The 21,499-nt window shown below is 37.7% G+C and overlaps 1 protein-coding gene across 4 annotated transcripts in view; it reads right to left on the bottom strand.

Annotated features, from left to right (window-relative positions):
* Positions 1-21,499, bottom strand: part of NAALADL2 (N-acetylated alpha-linked acidic dipeptidase like 2) — a 1,132,125-nt gene that overhangs the window by 579,846 nt on the left and 530,780 nt on the right. For all 4 annotated transcript variants that reach the window (XM_050780093.1, XM_050780092.1, XM_050780094.1 and 1 more), the window contains exon 3: positions 20,492-20,765. In XM_050780093.1, coding sequence (XP_050636050.1) covers positions 20,492-20,765 — 274 coding nt within the window. The remainder of the gene's footprint in view (positions 1-20,491; positions 20,766-21,499) is intronic.

The raw sequence follows: 21,499 nt of genomic DNA, 5'->3' as shown, positions 1-21,499 counted from the left end.
TTCTACCAGGGCTGGCCTTAGAGGTTTGTGACCTGTGCAGTTGCACAAAGGTTGTGCTTTAAAAGGCTCCCTGCTTGGTTTAATGCTCTGCTATCATTATCTTGAAATTCTTAATAATTTCTGAACAAGGCATTCTGCATTTTTATCCTACATTGAGTCTACAAATTATGTAGCTGGTCCTGCCTATTACTCTCCACTTTCTCCCTGGCACAACTACAACAACTAGCTGGAGTTCTATATGTCCCATAGGGTCTTGGCTGTAGCTGTTTCTTTTTGTTAGAAATACACCCTCTTCTCTGGATTCATTTGACTCATTATTTTGCCATTTTCAGGTCTTCTTTCAAATTTCAGCTATTATGGCAACTATAACCACCCTGTTCAATACTACAATCACCCCACTCCAAAACAGCACTATCAATTTGCTTTACTCTACTTTTATTTTTAGCTAGCATGCTTCAATGTCTAACTATAACTAAATAATTAGCTAAATACATTTATTCATGTGTTTTTTATGTGTGTGTGTGTGTGTGTATGTGTACACACACATAATTTGCTTCTTTATTATGTTGATTGTCTCTTCCTTATACAATGTTTACATTTCACTAGGGCTATGATCTTTCTTCTCCTCACTGATTTATCCCAAGCACTTAAAACAGCATGAAGTCAATAGTAAATAAACACCAGTTAAAGGACTAATAGCTTTAACAGTTTATATAAGGACAAAACATTGTGTCCAAAAGAAACCTAATGTCTAACATATTACATGGTCAAAGCAAAGCAAAATTATTTATGTAATTACCAGGTAGGGAATTCCACACCCCAAAGTTCATACTCCGCATCCCCTGTGACTCTTGAGACCACAAGACTTCTGGCAAAGGCAACACAATAACTTTTACATTCATTCCAATAGAATTAAAAATGTGAGACTCTCAGGATAGTCATATCTTTTCTCTTGCTTTCTCCTAATATTATCAATAGTAAAGATTTTTAAACACATCACAAAGTAGGCTAGATGTTTGCTTCAGGAGTACAAGATTTTGGAAAATTGCATTCCTATCTATATAGGAATGGAAAAACCACTCTGAGCAGAAGCAACAGAAGAGTAACTAAAAGAAAAGCAGAATTATCATTTCCGACAATCAGCTAAACACAATAAATAAAACCGCAATTAAAATTAACTACGTCAGGAAAATGTCCCCGGTGCAGTCCCTCTGTGGGTGGCTGGGGTTCCACACTGGGGAACATTCCAGTGCCATGTTTCTTCTCCACCTTGAGGCAGCAAAAATTATTCATGCGTATGAAATGATTAATGCATTGAAGTCTTTCAGACTTGACATTTTCAACCAAATCAATCATTCTGAGCCTTTCTAGTTCTCTAAGATAGACTCACAATGTACAAAATGTTTGAAAAGCCTGCTTTGACTAAAACAGTAATTTTCTACTCAAGTTCAGAAATGATAAACCCAAGCATTTCTGATAATGACAAAGTACAATACTATCACAAGTATTGCTCACCTAAAAACAAGTTTCTGCTTTAGAAATTACCTACTATCATATGTAATCTAGCTTTGAATTTACTTCAATTAAAGTGCTTATGTTTATTAAAAACTTGTAACATCACCATGATCATCCATGTTTACTTCTTTCTTTCTAAAAATCATTAGAAACTTAGTATTGATAAAGATTTCAAAATTCAAAGATTATTAGAATTATGTTAGTACTTCTGTTTCGAGTTCACTCAATGGCTTTCCATCATGGTCATTATCATGAAGACCACAATGTATTGAAGCATGAAAACCAACACTGCCTCCCCCACTCCTGTGGCAGACATAACTAAGCAATCAGCATCTTTTTAAGCTCCTTCTCAAAATAGTGTTCCAGTTAATCAAGACCAATTAGACAAGGATTGGCACAAGAGGAGAGATATTTAAAATATTTAGTAACTAGTATAGCACAAGTTCTAGTCAGTTAAAATGGACCTCCAATCAATTAGAAGGCACACTAGCTAGTGGACTAGACTGGTGCATTCCTGCTGAATTCAGAATTAAGCATAACACACACAATCAATTTTGCTGTCTTTGTTGTAAAGAACCAGATAAAAGGGTGACTTCACAATTTTATCACTTCTTCTTTACTGCAATATGTACACTTGCTGAAAAAATATACTTGCTACAGTGATACACTCAATGCAGTGCTTGGGGCACAGTGGCTATGTTTCAATAGCACAAATAACAAAGATAAGCCAGAGTTGCTACTTGCCTTGGCATACAGTAGTTGTTTAATACATTTGCAAAATGTCTTCAGTTTTATAATCTAACATATAATGTAAATCCAAAGGACAAAAAAAGTTAAAATTATTGTAATAGAAATTTGGCTAAAGTGAAACAGTTTTGTCAGGATTTCATTTCCATATTTTACATGTATAGTCTCCAAAGTCAATAGAAAAAAAAAATGCAAATTTAATCTAATATTTCAGGCTAGAGTAAAAAATTGTAGATTGTCAGAAAGAAAGGCAAAACTTTAAACATTTTCCAGAATTTAATAAATAGTACCTTAGAGATTATATAGCTGTTCTTTTGTATTATTTGGTCAACATTTAAAAATATAACATAATTGGCCATAGCATCTTTCCTTTAGCTATTTATGTTACACAGAGTTATTTTAAAAGCAAAAATATATCTTTTAAAAAAAGAGATTATTAAAAAATATGTAGAGAAGCGGAAGAAAAAACAGGAGAAAACAATTAGGGAAGTCCAAGAAAGAGGGTATTAAAGAGATAATTATTTCATTTTCTGGTAATACGTGATACACTGTATTCCGGTTTCTAAAGATAGGGAGGCAGTGAGTTACAAAACGTCCCTTTCCTATTGATTACTTTCTCCTGCTGAGAGGTCAACAACAACAACAAAAAGTAAACAAACACATCAACAGTTCAGAAAACTTTCAATGGTGACATGCCCCAAAGACAGTAAAATAGAGGTAATGTAATAGAGGGTGATGACTAATTAGGGGAAGTCAGGGAAGACATTGCTAAGGAGTTCACATCCAAATGATGAGAAGCCATATGCAGACCTGGGGAATAACTTTCTAGACAGCGGTAAGTACATAGTTCTTGAAGGAATGAGGAACTGTACCAAACGAAACAGAGGCATCACACATGCTGAGGAGTAAAACATGACTAGTAAATGTTGAAATAAAAAGTTATGCATTTTTACAGGGATGGGATTGGATAAGGATAAAATTTCAGAAAATCTATCAAAGAACGAAAGAACAACAGTTGGGTGGTAAATCTGAGCTAACGTGCAGCTCAACCAGGTGACAGTATCTTGGTTGGTTGCTCAACATTTACCAAAAAGAAGACTTAGTGTTCATAGACTAAAACTGTTTGATTCCATTTGGTTGACAAATCCTAGAAATGAAAAAAGAGGTATAGAGAAAGTAAATCTAGACTAGTCTTTTTCAACATGAGAATGAATAAAATAAATTAGTGTAAAAGAGGTTAGCTTTACTCCATATATATTACCATGAAAGTCCCTAATAAATGATCATGGGAGCTTCTGCAACTTTATCAGTTTTCCCATGGTTAACATATTTATTGTTTTCCTGAAGCAAACTAGGAATAAAACTATCATAAGACACAAAATAAATAATCAACAACCATGCTAGCTGATTGTTCCAGAGATAAGGGGTCCTAGAATGAAATTGTGGAAGTCAATCATCTCTCCTATGGTATGGGTGGAGGGCAAGGGAGAGACATGGTTGCTGTGTTGAAAGTTCAGGCAGAAGGCTTGTGAGCCAGTCAGTCCCAATTGCTTGAGGAGCAGGATGGAAGGTCAATAGCTATTTTGCAAAATGTTCCAAGAGCCAGAAGTATCCCAGGAAGGTTTGTATTTCAAAATAACTTGAGATAAGTTTTAAAGATAACTTCCCTCTTGATTTTTCATTAGTTCTGTCGAGAAGGTAACTTTATCTTCCCATTTCAGACCTTGAGAAATCTGAAAGAAATTCCCTGCCCCTTTAAATATTATGATTACATTTTGAGTGGCTTCTGTGGCCCTAGATGAAAGAGGTAGGGGACCTGAAGTGGGCACTGAGCACACTCTCACTTTCTACCCCATGGCAGTGTTCTTGGTTCTGTCCATTCCACCCTAATATTATGACCATGCTGTAATTGGCAATCCAGTCCATTGCTTCTGGTTGAATGCTGGGCAGCTGTATGCTAGGAAAATGGTTCTTGGGGTGGAAAAAAAAGTCCTGATGTGTAGCGTTTGCAAATTTCTATGTTTTAAAGATTTTCACCATAATTTATTTCAAACGACCAACAGGGCATTGTTTCCTGAGGAACTGTGCAGGGAGATCATGAGAATTGGGAAAGATGCAAAAAGTCAACTAACCAGCTGAAATAATCTGGTTTGTGCTGGTGCGCACGGTGTGTGTGTGTGTGTGTGTGTGTGTGTGTGTGTGTGTGTCCTTCTAAAGCAGTAGAACAAAACACTAGTAGATGTTTTGGCAGGTGGTTGAAAACAGAAAACAGTTATGCATTAGAGATAGGGGTTAAAGCTTGTGCTTAGTTAGGCCTTGGTCCAAGGAGAAGTCTCCATAAAAGCAGATAATAGCAAGAAAGAGATAAGTGCAAAAGGTGGTTCATAGGAAACTCCAGCTATTAGAAAATTGAGTATAGAGTGTGTGTGTGTGTGTGTGTGTGTGTGTGTGTGTGTTGTGGAAAGGATTAAAGCATACAGAACTGTTATGGCATGATATAAAAAGAAAAGAAAAGAAATACTTAACCATTCATGTCCCCGTGCTAGACATTTTACTAAGTAGATTGAATCAATTGTTCCAGTCTATCTACAGAACATTAATATTCGGTAGATATTTTTATAGATGAGGAAACTGGAGATTAGATATGTAAATAATTTGCTAGTTTTTAGAGCAGCATCAAGCCAAGCAATTTTAAATGCCAGTTTCTCTTATTATATTGCCAGCTGCATGCAGCAGTGTCCAAAGCTTTCTTATTTACCACTGGGTCCCCTGAGATTAATGTATAAAAGGTACTCAGGATGTATTTGCTGAAAGTTGAATGTTTCTTGTTATATTAGTGAGACCCCGCTGGCTATATTCTACATTAGGCAGTTAATCTTTTAGTATCAGATTAAAGTATAAGGAATAACAAATTAATAATCATGGGGCACTTTATTTAATAGATGATACTCAACTTATTAAGGTAAGTGTATTGAAGGAGTTGCAAATTCTTTCAAGAAAATTCTTCCTGGAGACTATGAAACTAATATGACAGCATTTTTCTGGATTAATGTGTTGAAACACTGCATAAACTTAAGAACCAACTTTTCCACAGATCTCTCTAGTTCTGAAAAGACTGAATTTGCAGCATCTGCTGAAATGAGGTAAGTCTTATTTGAAACAAAATACTTAAATACAGGCATTTTACATAAATTAAAACATACATCTGATAAGAAAATTACATTATCACTTAACTTTGCAAGTAGTGTGCCTAAATCAAATCGGAAATAAAAATGAAAACACTGGACTTTTCTGTCAAATAGTAATTACAGTGATTAAAAATCTTTAGAAATAACTTTTAGTCAAATTAAAAATCTGCATCCAAATACTTTCTCACTAAAAATGTCACATGTGTTGTAATGAAGTTGGGAAAAGAGTCCACTGTGCTTTAACCACTTAGTTGAATTTAGCTACCTTTGCTTTAAAGCTATTATTTTGTAAAATAGGCTTTTGTTCTTTTTCACGGGTAGAAAATGTACTCTCTGTAACAAATATTTAACTGAGTACAATATGTTGTGTTAGATCAAGTTTTTTGAAAATGTTCCTGTCTAAATTTTAAATACAGGGAAAAGATATATCTTTTTAAATATGTAGAAACTAACCCCATGGCTATTATTCTCAAATATGAGAGAAGCAATTATGGGCTGAGTACGGTGGCTCATGCCTGTAATCCAGCACTTTGGGAGGCTGAGGTGGGTGGATCCCCTAAGGTCAGGAGTTCCAGACCAGCCTGGTGAACATGTTGAAACCCCATCCCTACTAAAAATACAAAAATTAGCTGGGCACGGTGGCACATGCCTGTAGTCCCAGCTACTGGGGAGGCTCCGGCAGGAGAATTGCTTGAAGCAGGGAGGCAGAGGTTACAGTGAGCCAAGGTTGCACCACTGCACTCCAGCCTGGGCAAAACTGTGTCTCAAAATAAATAAATAAATAAATAAAATACAATAAAATGAATTTTTTTAAAAAATGAAAGAAGCAATTACGGAATTGTTATGTTAACTTGGTTAGTGAACGGAGCTCATGAAATGAGAAATAGAAGGTCACACTGGGCCAAGGGACTTTATGCAGATTAAAAAAAAAATAACAATAACAGCTGCATTCACAGTCATTTATCTCACACTCGTGCACTGTTGCCAATAGATGGATTTTACAAAAGAAAAATAAGGGAGACTGATAATATACAAAGCCACTGTCACCATTTGAAAACTTCAAAGCTGGGCTGGGCATAGTGGCTCATACCTGTAATCCCAGCAGTTTGTGAGGTCAAGGCAAGTGGATCACCTGAGGTCGGGAGTTCGAGTTCAAGAACAGCCTGACCAACATGGAGAAATCCCATCTCTATTAAAAATACAAAATTAGTGGGGCGTGGTGGCAAATGCCTGTAATCCCAGCTATTCAGGAGGCTGAGCCAGGAGAATCGCTTGAACCCGGGAGGCAGAGGTTGCAGTGAGCTGAGATCGCGCCATTACACTCCAACCTGGGCAACAGAGAGAAACTCTATCTCAAAAAAAACAAAACACAACAAAACAAAAACTTGGAAGCTCACATTTCTTTGCTGGTGAGATAGTTGCTTCATCTTACCATCCAGAAAACAAAAGTTTAAGTACTACAGTTCCATTCCACTTCCCTAGCTCACTGATATTGTTCTCTATAACAGCAATCATTCAGAGCCAAATACATATAGCTCTGCCTTTTGCCATAATGCTGATAATTTTGCTTTTCTTTGAAAATATTCAAAATACAAGAGAAAGACCAAGTTTTTCTAGCTATGAGAAAATAGGCATCTAACTGCAAGGATTCCATGCAGTGTTTATATTTTTTTCTCTTTAAGACTTTCTGAGAAAATATTTGATACAGTGTTCAGATTTCATACGTTAAGGCACTACAAATTGACATTTTACACATAAAGACAAGCAATGCTTTTCAGGTCCAACTCAACAGGATTTATCATTCTGCATTCAGGAATAAAACATTTCATTTGTGATTTTTTTGAGCTTTCAGTTTTAATTAAACATATGATCAGGGCATTATGTATAGTTTATTTTTATTCATACTGGCATAGGCATTTTCTTCCCTAATGATTCATATTTGTCATGTTAAACAGAAGACAGGATGATTATATTTAGATAATGTGATAAATACAATAAAATTTGTTCTTTCAAATCTTGATATATTGTTCTGGTGCTCTGGTAGTTTCTTAATTTCTCCCATTTAAATGTGTCGACTTTCTACAGGATAACAATAGCTAACATTGATAGAGTACTAACTGTCAGGCTCTTTACATGGCTTATATCATTTATTCCCCACAAAAACCATTAAAGTTACTATTACTATTCCCCTTATATGAATGAGAACACTGAGTCCTAGAGAATTGACCTGACCACCCCACATTTGCACACCTATTAAGAAGGGATGCTAGTTTGGGCTGTTGAACTCTGCTCTCTGCGGAATAGGGTAGGGACACATATCTTCATAATAATAGAGCTTCTGTACAGTTAATTAGTTTTTAAAAATAAATTTCCCTATAAAACTGCATTATTTGGCTTATCTTTCAGACAAAAAAATAAAGCTTTACAGAAGGAAAAGATACAAAATCCATAAAATGTATGTAAATGAGGAAAATCCCCTGCTCAACAACAACACGGCAGAACCAATCTGACCAACATATAGCAAATATTAATATGTGATTTAGTTTTCTGCATCTGCCAGGGTTTCACAAAAGACAAAAGAAATAATTGCATAGAAATTGCATAAAAGTCGTATGTTCTATTTACAAAATTGACTAGACATTTTCAGCACTCACTACCAATGTCTTTAACTCCATGATAATATTATAGTTGATATTCACCCTTTAATAAAAATATAAATCACTGTTTATTCCCTGAAGCTAACCTTACACATGCTAAATTATTTATGTCTCCATTTTATTATGTATTTTGCATCTGACAGGACAACTCTCCTTAGGACCCTTTTACTGACCCACCTGTCATTATGATGGCGTAAACAATGTCACCTTTCTAGTGCACGATGAATTACAAAGAAGTTGTAAAGTACACCATCCATCATGCTGGCACTAAGTAGGTTTTTGAAGTAGATCTCAGATATCAGAAATGCTGTTTAGACGGTTACCAGAAAGCACAAATTGGAAGCTTATACAAAACGGTCCTATGATGAATGGACATGACAGCTCTTCAAAGAAAAGGGGCACTCCTCTTCTACAAATAACCTTGTCAAAAGCAAAAAGTTGTGGCAAGCTTTGCTGGCAGTCAGACTAGAATAATTTAAGAACTTGTTAATGGCTCTGCCAGATAGAAATTCATGCAAACACAATGTACTCAAAATCAAAAAGGAGGCATGCCTGAATCCTCAGCAGCAACCACTCAAGCTTGATTTGAATTAGGGAATGATTTAAAGTGATACAGAGAAAGCACCAGCGACTTAGCTATTAGAATATGTGAGTTTCAGTAATATACGTAAAACAGGAATATAAAATATGTGCAGGTATTCTATATGCATATATAATATCCACCTAGAAGTTGCTTTTGAAAATTATAACAATATATAATGAGTTTTTAAAAAGAGTATCGGGAGCAAGATGGCCGAATAGGAACAGCTCCAGTCTCCAACTCCCAGCGCAAGCGACACAGAAGACCGGTGATTTCTGCATTTTCAACTGAGGTACTGGGTTCATCTCACTGGGGAGTGCCCCACGATCGGTGCTGGTCAGCTGCTGCAGCCCGATCAGCGAGAGCTGAAGCAGGGCGAGGAATCGCCTCACCTGGGAAGCGCAAGGGGGAAGGGAATCCCTTTTCCTAGCCAGGGGAACTGAGACACACAACACCTGGAAAATCGGGTAACTCCCACCCCAATACTGCGCTTTAAGCAAACAGGCACACCAGGAGATCATATCCCACACCTGGCCGGGAGGGTCCCACGCCCACGGAGCCTCCCTCATTGCTAGCACAGCAGTCTGTGATCTACCGGCAAGGCAGCAGCGAGGCTGCGGGAGGGGCGCCTGCCATTGCTGAGGCTTAAGTAGGTAAACAAAGCTGCTGGGAAGCTCGAACTGGGTGGAGCTCACAGCAGCTCAAGGAAACCTGCCTGTCTCTGTAGACTCCACCTCTGGGGACAAGGCACAGTAAACAATAACAAAAACAGCAGAAACCTCTGCAGACGCAAACGACTCTGTCTGACAGCTTTGAAGAGAGCAGTGGATCTCCCAACACAGAGGTTGAGATCTGAGAAGGGACAGACTGCCTGCTCAAGTGGGTCCCTGACCCCTGAGTAGCCTAACTGGGAGACATCCCCCACTAGAGGCAGTCTGACACCCCACACCTCACAGGGTGGAGTACACCCCTGAGAGGAAGCTTCCAAAGCAAGAATCAGACAGGTACACTCGCTGTTCAGCAATATTCTATCTTCTGCAGCCTCTGCTGCTGATAGCCAGGCAAACAGGGTCTGGAGTGGACCTCAAGCAATCTCCAACAGACCTACAGCTGAGGGTCCTGACTGTTAGAAGGAAAACTATCAAACAGGAAGGACACCTACACCAAAACCCCATCAGTACATAACCATCATCAAAGACCAGAGGCAGATAAAACCACAAAGATGGGGAAAAAGCAGGGCAGAAAAGCTGGAAATTCAAAAAATAAGAGCGCATCTCCGCCGGCAAAGGAGCGCAGCTCATCGCCAGCAACGGATCAAAGCTGGACGGAGAATGACTTTGACGAGATGAGAGAAGAAGGCTTCAGTCCATTAAATTTCTCAGAGCTAAAGGAGGAATTACATACCCAGCGCAAAGAAACTAAAAATCTTGAAAAAAAAGTGGAAGAATTGATGGCTAGAGTAATTAATGCAGAGAAGGTCATAAACGAAATGAAAGAGATGAAAACCATGACACAAGAAATACGTGACAAATGCACAAGCTTCAGTAACCGACTCGATCAACTGGAAGAAAGAGTATCTGCGATTGAGGATCAAATGAATGAAATGAAGCGAGAAGAGAAACCAAAAGAAAAAAGAAGAAAAAGAAATGAATAAAGCCTGCAAGAAGTATGGGATTATGTAAAAAGACCAAATCTTTGTCTGATTGGGGTGCCTGAAAGTGAGGGGGAAAATAGAACCAAGTTGGAAAACACTCTTCAGGATATCATCCAGGAGAACTTTCCCAACCTAGTAGGGCAGGCCAACATTCATATCCAGGAAATACAGAGAACGCCACAAAGATACTCCTCAAGAAGAGCAACTCCAAGACACATAATTGCCAGAATCACCAAAGTTGAAATGAAGGAAAAAATCTTAAGGGCAGCCAGAGAGAAAGGTCGGGTTACCCACAAAGGGAAGCCCATCAGACTAACAGCAGATCTCTTGGCAGAAACTCTCCAAGCCAGAAGAGACTGGGGGCCAATATTCAACATTCTTACAGAAAAGAATTTTACACCCAGAATTTCATATCCAGCCAAACTAAGTTTCATAAGTGAAAGAGAAATAAAATCCTTTACAGATAAGCAAATGCTTAGAGATTTTGTCACCACTAGGCCTGCCTTACAAGAGACCCTGAAGGAAGCACTAAACATGGAAAGGAACAACCGGTACCAGCCATTGCAAAAACATGCCAAAATATAAAGACCATCGAGGCTAGGAAGAAACTGCATCAACTAATGAGCAAAATAACCAGTTAATATCATAATGGCAGGATCAAATTCACACATAACAATCTTAACCTTAAATGTAAATGGACTAAATGCTCCAATTAAAAGACACAGACTGGCAAACTGGATAAAGAGTCTAGACCCATCAGTCTGCTGTATTCAGGAGACCCATCTCACACGCAGAGACATACATAGGCTCAAAATAAAGGGATGGAGGAAGATTTACCAAGCAAATGGAGAACAAAAAAAGCAGGGGTTGCAATACTAGTCTCTGATGAAACAGACTTTAAACCATCAAAGATCAAAAGGGACAAAGAAGGACATTACATAATGGTAAAGGGATCAATTCAACAGGAAGAGCTAACTATCCTAAATATATATGCACCCAATACAGGAGCACCCAGATTCATAAAGCAAGTCCTTAGAGACTTACAAAGAGACTTAGACTCCCATACAATAATAATGGGAGACTTCAACACTCCACTGTCAACATTAGACAGATCAACGAGACAAAAAGTTAACAAGGATATCCAGGAATTGAACTCAGCCCTGCAGCAAGCAGACCTAATAGACATCTATAGACTCTCCACCCCAAGTCAACAGAATATACATTCTTCTCAGCACCACATCGCACTTACTCCAAAATTGACCACATAATTGGAAGTAAAGCACTCCTCAGCAAATGTACAAGAACAGAAATTATAACAAACTGTCTCTCAGACCACAGTGCAATCAAACTAGAACTCAGGACTAAGAAACTCAATCAAAACTGCTCAACTACATGGAAACTGAACAACCTGCTCCTGAATGACTACTGGGTACATAACGAAATGAAGGCAGAAATAAAGATGTTCTTTGAAACCAATGAGAACAAAGATACAACATACCAGAATCTCTGGGACACATTTAAAGCAGTGTGTAGAGGGAAATTTATAGCACTAAATGCCCACAAGAGAAAGCAGGAAAGATCTAAAATTGACACTCTAACAACGCAATTAAAAGAACTAGAGAAGCAAGAGCAAACACATTCGAAAGCTAGCAGAAGGCTAGAAATAACTAAGATCAGAGCAGAACTCAAGGAGATAGAGACACAAAAAACTCTCCAAAAAAATCAATGAATCCAGGAGTTGGTTTTTTGAAAAGATCAACAAAATTGACAGACCACTAGCAAGACTAATAAAGAAGAAAAGAGAGAAGAATCAAATCGACGCAATTAAAAATGATAAAGGGGATATCACCACTGATCCCACAGAAATACAAACTACCATCAGAGAATACTATAAACACCTCTACGCAAATAAACTGGAAAATCTAGAAGAAATGGATAATTTCCTGGACACTTACACTCTTCCAAGACTAAACCAGGAAGAAGTTGAATCCCTGAATAGACCAATAGCAGGCTCTGAAATTGAGGCAATAATTAATAGCCTACCAACCAAAAAAAGTCCAGGACCAGATGGATTCACAGCTGAATTCTACCAGAGGTACAAGGAGGAGCTGGTACCATTCCTTCTGAAACTATTCCAATCAATAGAAAAAGAGGGAATCCTCCCGAACTCATTTTATGAGGCCAACATCATCCTGATACCAAAGCCTGGCAGAAACACCACAAAAAAAGAGAATTTTAGACCAATATCCCTGATGAACATCGATGCAAAAATCCTCAATAAAATACTGGCAAACCGGATTCAGCAACACATCAAAAAGCTTATCCACCATGATCAAGTGGGCTTCATACCTGGGATGCAAGGCTGGTTCAACATTCACAAATCAATAAACATAATCCAGCATATAAACAGAACCAAAGACAAGAACCACATGATTATCTCAATAGATGCAGAAAAGGCTTTTGACAAAATTCAACAGCCCTTCATGCTAAAAACGCTCAATAAATTCGGTATTGATGGAACGTACCTCAAAATAATAAGAGCTATTTATGACAAACCCACAGCCAATATCATACTGAATGGCCAAAAACTGGAAAAATTCCCTTTGAAAACTGGCACAAGACAGGGATGCCCTCTCTCACCACTCCTATTCAACATAGTGTTGGAAGTTCTGGCTAGGGCAATTAGGCAAGAGAAAGAAATCAAGGGTATTCAGTTAGGAAAAGAAGAAGTCAAATTGTCCCTGTTTGCAGATGACATGATTGTATATTTAGAAAACTCCATTGTCTCAGCCCAAAATCTCCTTAAGCTGATAAGCAACTTCAGCAAAGTCTCAGGATACAAAATTAATGTGCAAAAATCACAAGCATTCTTATACACCAGTAACAGACAAACAGAGAGCCAAATCAGGAATGAACTTCCATTCACAATTGCTTCAAAGAGAATAAAATACCTAGGAATCCAACTTACAAGGGATGTAAAGGACCTCTTCAAGGAGAACTACAAACCACTGCTCAGTGAAATCAAAGAGGACACAAACAAATGGAAGAACATACCATGCTCATGGATAGGAAGAATCAATATCGTGAAAATGGCCATACTGCCCAAGGTAATTTATAGATTCAATGCCATCCCCATCAAGCTACCAATGAGTTTCTTCACAGAATTGGAAAAAACTGCTTTAAAGTTCATATGAAACCAAAAAAGAGCCCGTATCTCCAAGACAATCCTAAGTCAATAGAACAAAGCTGGAGGCATCACGCTGCCTGACTTCAAACTATACTACAAGGCTACAGTAACCAAAACAGCATGGTACTTGTACCAAAACAGAGATATAGACCAATGGAACAGAACAGAGTCCTCAGAAATAATACTACACATCTACAGCCATCTGATCTTTGACAAACCTGAGAGAAACAAGAAATGGGGAAAGGATTCCCTATTTAATAAATGGTGCTGGGAAAATTGGCTAGCCATAAGTAGAAAGCTGAAACTGGATCCTTTCCTTCCTCCTTATACGAAAATTAATTCAAAATGCATTAGAGACTTAAATGTTAGACCTAATACCATAAAAATCCTAGAGGAAAACCTAGGTAGTACCATTCAGGACATAGGCATGGGCAAAGACTTCATGTCTAAAACACCAAAAGCAATGGCAGCAAAAGCCAAAATTGACAAATGGGATCTAATTAAACTAAAGAGCTTCTGCACAGCAAAAGAAACTACCATCAGAGTGAACAGGCAACCTACAAAATGGGAGAAAATTTTTGCAATCTACTCATCTGACAAAGGGCTAATATCCAGAACCTACAAAGAACTCAAACAAATTTACAAGAAAAAACCAAACAACCCCATCAAAAAGTGGGCAAAGGATATGAACAGACATTTCTCAAAAGAAGACATTCATACAGCCAACAGACACATGAAAAAATGCTCATCATCACTGGCCATCAGAGAAATGCAAATGAAAACCACAATGAGATACCATCTCACACCAGTTAGAATGGCCATCATTAAAAAGTCAGGAAACAACAGGTGCTGGAGAGGATGTGGAGAAATAGGAACACTTTTACACTGTTGGTGGGATTGTAAACTAGTTCAACCATTATGGAAAACAGTGTGGCGATTCCTCAAGGATCTAGAACTAGATGTACCATATGACCCAGCCATCCCATTACTGGGTATATACTCAAAGGATTATAAATTATGCTGCTATAAAGACACATGCACACGTATGTTTATTGCAGCACTATTCACGATAGCAAAGACTTGGAATCAACCCAAATGTCCATCAGTGACAGATTGGATTAAGAAAATGTGGCACATATACACCATGGAATACTATGCAGCCATCAAAAAGGATGAGTTTGTGTCCTTTGTAGGGACATGGATGCAGCTGGAAACCATCATTCTTAGCAAACTATCACAAGAACAGAAAACCAAACACCGCATGTTCTCACTCATAGGTGGGAACTGAACAATGAGATCACTTGGACTCGGGAAGGGGAACATCACACACCGGGGCCTATCATGGGGAGGGGGGAGGGGGGAGGGATTGCACTGGGAGTTATACCTGATGTAAATGACGAGTTGATGGGTGCAGCACACCAACATGGCACAAGTATACATATGTAACAAACCTGCACGTTATGCACATGTACCCTAGAACTTAAAGTATAATAATGATAAATAAATTAAAAAAAAAAAAAGGCTTATAAGCTGTACAAAATATGCAGGAAACCCGATTTATTTAACTATGACTTTAAAAAGTGGGTTTTATGGTGGAAACTCAGGAGATGGATCCTGAACCCTAAAATAAGGACTTATATTCTACCACTTTCCAGCAATGCGACTATGGACTTCTTCATTATTGGGTAACGAGAGTTGGAAAAGAAATATGAATGTTGAAATATTGGCTGTGTTACTTAAAGTGTATGTAAATTTGGTCAAGACAACCTCTCTCCATGTGAGCTTCAATTTTTTCATCTGTAATGTGGAACTAATATGTATATTTCATTGCTATTCATTAATCCATTCATTTTGGCCGGGCGCGGTGGCTCACGCCTGTAATCCCAGCACTTTGGGAGGCCGAGGCGGGCGGATCACAAGGTCAGGAGATCGAGACCACGGTGAAACCCCGTCTCTACTAAAAAAAAATACAAAAAATTAGTCGGGCGCGGTTGTGGGCGCCTGTAGTCCCAGCTACTCGGGAGGCTGAGGCAGGAGAATGGCGTGAACCCGGGAGGCGGAGCTTGCAGTGAGCCGAGATCGCGCCACTGCACTGCAGCCTGGGCGACAGAGCGAGACTCCGTCTCAAAAAAAAAAAAAAAAAAAAAAAAAAATCCATTCATTTATCAAATACATGTTAAATGCTACTATGTATCTGGATTTATTGGTACTTTGGATCCATAGTAATAAACAAAAGAAAAATTCCTAAAAAAAAAAGAATATCAATAGCACATGCTTTCTTGATATAGATATTTAAATCAATATGTATTTAGTATAATAGATTTGCATTATTACTACAATCTTAATAACAGTGACTATCTAATTTGCATAATTAATTTCTCAAATTATGTTCTTCAAATACAAGTGTTAGTTTTATCCATATTGCATTTTGTTTCCTTTAACAATCCCTTTTGTTTAGGCCAAATATTTCAAACATGGAGTGTATTTCTACATTTTCCGTTAACTTTATTTTCTCCCTTTCAACAGCTGCATTTTAAAAGCTTTTTTTTTAACTCTTCTTTAAAAAAGGCAGTTGTAATACACTTATAAATGGTGGGAGGATACTACATAAGGACTTAGAACTAAGGATAACTTCATAAATCTGCAGTAGAGGTTGATTTTCTTTTATGTGAAATAAAAGGAAATTTAAAAACTTATAACTGTTAAGATAAACATGTAGAAAACTCTCAGAGATATGGTTACACAGGGACATTAAAAAACAACAACCCAGTTCCACTAGCAAAACGAAAAGATAATTAACTTTGTAAAAAATAAATGAGTACTCTTTGACAGTGAACAGATAAAACCACTGGTTGGTTATCTTAAGTTTTTCATTTTTAAATTGGCTTTTTCAATACAACGTCGAATCCTTAGAAATAGGTGTGCATTGCCTTAACTGTGAAAGACAGAGACATGCAAGAAAGTGTTACTGGACCCTGTCTTCTCCCAATTGTCCCGAATGCTGTAATTGAAATTGTCATACAACATGCCCAGAAAACAACACAAAAGGCCATTGTTATAGACACATACACACGTGCATTAGTTTGAAAGTTAAAATATATTGTTTTTAAGTAAACTGGCTTCTTCTTTTGTGTCCTATCTTGACAAGAAAAAATAAGCGAAAAAGAAAAAATAAAGAAGAGGAAAGAACCACATACATTTGGATAAGAAAAACAACTGTTTCATTTAAAGAGATCTAAAAAGACAGCTACGAAAGATATCGAACACATAACCAAAATGCTGAGAATACAACTAATCTTCCCTTATAACTTATAATTCTAAATGGGAGAGGGAGGGGCTGGGGGTGGAGAACACCATCAGTATCCTTAGAATTCACATTTCTAGTTTCTAAGGTCTGATGATTTGAAATTGTCAAGGAAATAAAAATGGTGCTCAAGTAAAATTTATGGAGGCTAACTTAACCTTCACAAACAATGACTACTAAATTTGAAAAAGATATTAAAATACTTCAGGTATGAATACATTTTAATTTTAATAAAATCATAATTATAGGGTCCTTATAAACTAATCAACCAGTGACTGCTTGGAATTTGGTGTGGTCTAAAAATATCTAGAAGAAAGGGAATAGGCTCAGTTTTTTAAAGTAAGAAGGTTGAAGCTATGGAATTTTGCAAATTCACATTTTTAACTTATTTCTTAAAATATTAAACCTCTTTACATATTAGTAATATTACATATATTTTAAACTAAAAATTTATTTTACATTAAAAATGAGATGGCATTTAGTTGTGTGAAGGAGTCTAACAATGGACACTAAATAGCCAAAAATTTATTCCTCTTACACACTACTTGAACGCAGGACACTTGAAGGTGAGGCTATCTAATTGCAGAAGTATGAAAGAATAAAGAAAATAACGGGAGAAGAATATTTACATATCCATCCTACAGCATCATCGGTTAGAATGAAGGGGGTGATTAACATTTTTGCGATTCAGCCTAGTCTTTTATAAAATATAAAAAGCAAACATATAATTACGTCTAATACTCTGTGTCCAATATCTGCACAAATATCATAGGAAAGTGGATTTGCTCAATATTGGAACTCTAGGGCCAAACAGATTCTTCCAAGTGATCTTCTCCCTGACTTTCTTCCCTCCACCACCACCTCCATTATTATGAGGGTTTGCTGGTGGTGAGTATGAATCAGAAATTAGAAGTATACAGTATCTGTTAATATCCACCCTCCCTGCCCCCTCTTTTTTTTTTTTTTTTTTTTTTTTTTTTTTTTTTTTTTTTTTTTTTTTTTGAGAAGGATTTTCGCTCTTGTTGCCCAGGTTGCAGTGCAATGGCGCGATCTCGGCTCACTGCAACCTCCGCCTCCCGTGCTCAAGTGATTCTCCTGCCTCAGCCTCAGGAGTAGCTGGGATTACAGGGGCCCGCCACCGGGCTGGCTAATTTTTTGTATTTTTTTTAGTACAGACGGGGTTTCACCATGTTGGTCAGGATCTTCTCAAACTCCTAATCTTAGGTGATCCATCCTCCTCGGCCTCCGAAACTGCTGGGATTATGGCCTCCCCAAAGTGCTGGGATTACAGGCGTAAGCCACCGCGCCCAGCCAATATCCCTTTTAAACCAAGGTAAACAAATTGTTATTGAAGGGTTCCTCTCCCATCTCTCCCTTATTATGCAGTAAGTCCCGAGTATAAAGGAGTCATAGAAATTTAATTTTCCAGATCCAGTGAATCTCCCCATTATACAGTAAGACCAACATATACATGCTCCCATAAGGGGCTCTGGGAAGCTGCACAGTGATAGGATATCTCTTTCCTTGGTCTGGGTGGAAACTGCATAATAATACGAAAGCGCAGGAGCGTTGAGGGAGGGTTTTTGTGGTGAACCCATATCTAAGGAATTTATTTAATGTTATTCTACCTTCAATCCACTGGGCCCAGCGGGTTATTACAGAGAGCCATGCTAAGGAAATAAGGATGCAAGTTGTAGTTTCATGAGTTTTGCATATCTCCTTCTTCAAGGAATAATCAATGTTCACCAGCGGAAATTGAAAAGCAAGGAGATGGGGACGATTCCAAGGACCCACTCAAGTTCCTGGTGTTTTTGTGAATGTTCTGTGTTTTAGACATGCTTTTCTTTAGGGGAAGGCATGACCTGAGCAAACTGGGATAAAGAAGAGGTTGAAAATGCCTATGGCTTGGGCAGAGTTAGGAGTTTTAGAGAAAATACCAGGGTAACTTTTAGAGTCTTGGCTTAAGGCCGAAGCTTCTGAATCAAGGAAAGAGTGACAGTTGCCTTCCTCTATTTTTATTAATATATAGGTGTGTTAACATTATTACCTACCAGAAAGAGTATAATATTAATCAAATCAAATTACATGAGTCCTACAGTAGAAATACTGCAGACATTTACTATTATATTAAAATTTAATTAATGGTAAGACTTTTCAAGGTGGTAATAGTTATATGCAGCTCTTTGGCTAAAAGTCAAAGTATGATAATATACAGAATAGAAACGATGCTGGACTGCCAGAAAATCTGCCTCTCCCTCCCACTCCCCCAAAATCTATTAGGAAAGAGCATTTACTGTTATTATTTCAAGTATTTATGCAAAGTAATTTAAAATGATTTAAACATCCCATATATTAATCAAATTTAATAATAAGTTAGATTCTGGCCGGGCGCGGTGGCTCAAGCCTGTAATCCCAGCACTTTGGGAGGCCGAGACGGATGGATCACGAGGTCAGGAGATCGAGACCATCTTGGCTAACACGGTGAAACCCCGTCTCTACTAAAAAATACAAAAAACTAGCCGGGAGAGGTGGCGGGCGCCTGTAGTCCCAGCTACTCGGGGGGCTGAGGCAGGAGAATGGCGTAAACCCGGGAGGCGGAGCTTGCAGTGAGCTGAGATCCCGCCACTGCACTCCAGCCTGGGCGACTGAGCTCAAAAAAAAAAAAAAAAATAAAATAAAATAAATAAATTAGTTAGATTCTGAAACATTTGTGCTATTAACAACAGTCAGAAAAATAACATTATTTCATTGGTATTAAATGAGGCAATATACATTTTGATTAAAAAAAAAAAACCTAAGTGTATTTTTTCAAATTATACTTTTACATAGAGTTAGAAATCTTGCCCATATAAAAGAAACTGTTGACCAAATTACACCTTGTATCTAACTTGTATATTGTTCTTACTATAGGCTATGTTCTGTCCTCCTAGATTTACATATATTAATATTTTCTCACAACAACCTTATGAGTTGGAATTATTATTGACTCCAATACAGAGATGAGGAAATCAGCCCCAGTTTCCTCCCCACAGTTAAGTAACGGTGGTTAATTGGAGAGCTGAGATTTAAAACTAGTCCATGTGGCTCTACAAGCCTTGCACTTAACTACTATGCAAAAAAAAAAAAAAAAAAACTGCATCATAAATCTGCTGACCCAGAAAAGGTGAAGAAATAATGCACACCTGGCTTCTTATCGCATGTGTTTTTCATCATGAAAGCAGGGGCGTTGTGTTTCAAATCTTAAATGTGTTAATAATCATATCAATTTTCCACTTAATTTCTTTTGTGTGTACAGAATCTCAAAACACAACCCTCTCTATTTCTTTCCCTTTCTCTATATCAATGTATTAAATTTTGCCTCTTCAAAGCCATAGAATGAAATAGACTTGCACTGTATCGACAGAGCAAAATGTGAATGACTCAGTCACACATTCGACACCTTTGAATTAAAGTTTTCTAACATGTCTTCACTTTAAAAATATGACAAGAAAAGGGTCGGGAAGGCCACATCGTCCTTCTCTTTCCTGGCACCTCCACATTGAGAAGATTTAATGGTTACTTTTGTATGTTGCATCTTGCCAGTTAGTTCAATTTAGATGAAAGCTGTTGTTTTCTAATTCCATCTCACTGTAAATGACAGAGACAAATGGTCATATTACCTTGAGAATTCCTTTGGCAGAATAGGCTGCATATGAATAGAGCAGGTCTTGGCTGCTATCTTTTCTGGCTTCTTCACTGCAAGGCTGGCCATTAGGATGAAAGCATTGACCACTGCTGCTCAGAGTCACAGTGCTGGGAGAAGGGTCTGGCAGATTAAGCAGCACAGAGTAATTTACAAACTGTACATCTTCTAGGCCCAAAGAGGTCCACTGAGTCTTAATCTTCTTTGAAATTTCCATGTCATCTTCACTTTTATACAGTTGTACCAAATTTCTGAAATAAATTTTTAAAGAAAACTTTTTTTAAAAGGATAATTCTTTATTCTTTTGAGATATGACTGCTCAATATATGAACAATATTAATACATGTTGTGGGATACTGAAAGATAAATGAGACAGGACCCTACCACATGAAACAGAAACACAAAGCAAAGCAGAATGAATTAATTTCTTAAATTAAGAACTAATGGCCATTGTGGTAGCTCATGCCTGTGATTCCAGCACTTTAGGATGCTAAGGAGGGAGGATTGCTTAAGCACAGGACTAGCCAGGGCAACATAGCAACACTCTCTGTCTACAAAGCATTAAAAAATAAATTAGCTGGTTGTCCTGGTATGCATCTGTGGTCCCACCTACTTGGGAGGCTGAGGTGGAATAATCACTGGAGCCTGGGAGTTGGAGGCTGCAGTGAGCTAGGATGGAACCATTGCACTCCTGCTTTGTCAACAGAGTGAGACTCTTTCCAAAGAAAAACAAACAAACAAACAAACAAACAAAAAAACCCCACTAACACAGCTCTATGGCATTGCAGAGAAGAGTGATATTAATGCCTACTAGATCTTCTATTAGTTCTGATCCTTCTATCAACATCAACGTAATCCACTTAAAAGTCAATTCCAAAATCTAGGTGTCATTCCAGTTGAGACATTTCTTTGTTATAGTTAAGGTGATTTCATGTAAAATGATATGATTGACATATAGTTATTGCTATTTAAAATAATACAGAGA

The sequence above is a fragment of the Macaca thibetana genome, chromosome 2, assembly GCF_024542745.1.
Source record: "Macaca thibetana thibetana isolate TM-01 chromosome 2, ASM2454274v1, whole genome shotgun sequence".
In the NCBI taxonomy this organism is placed as follows: Eukaryota; Metazoa; Chordata; class Mammalia; order Primates; family Cercopithecidae; genus Macaca; species Macaca thibetana.
This window is presented reverse-complemented; position numbering and strand designations above follow the sequence as displayed.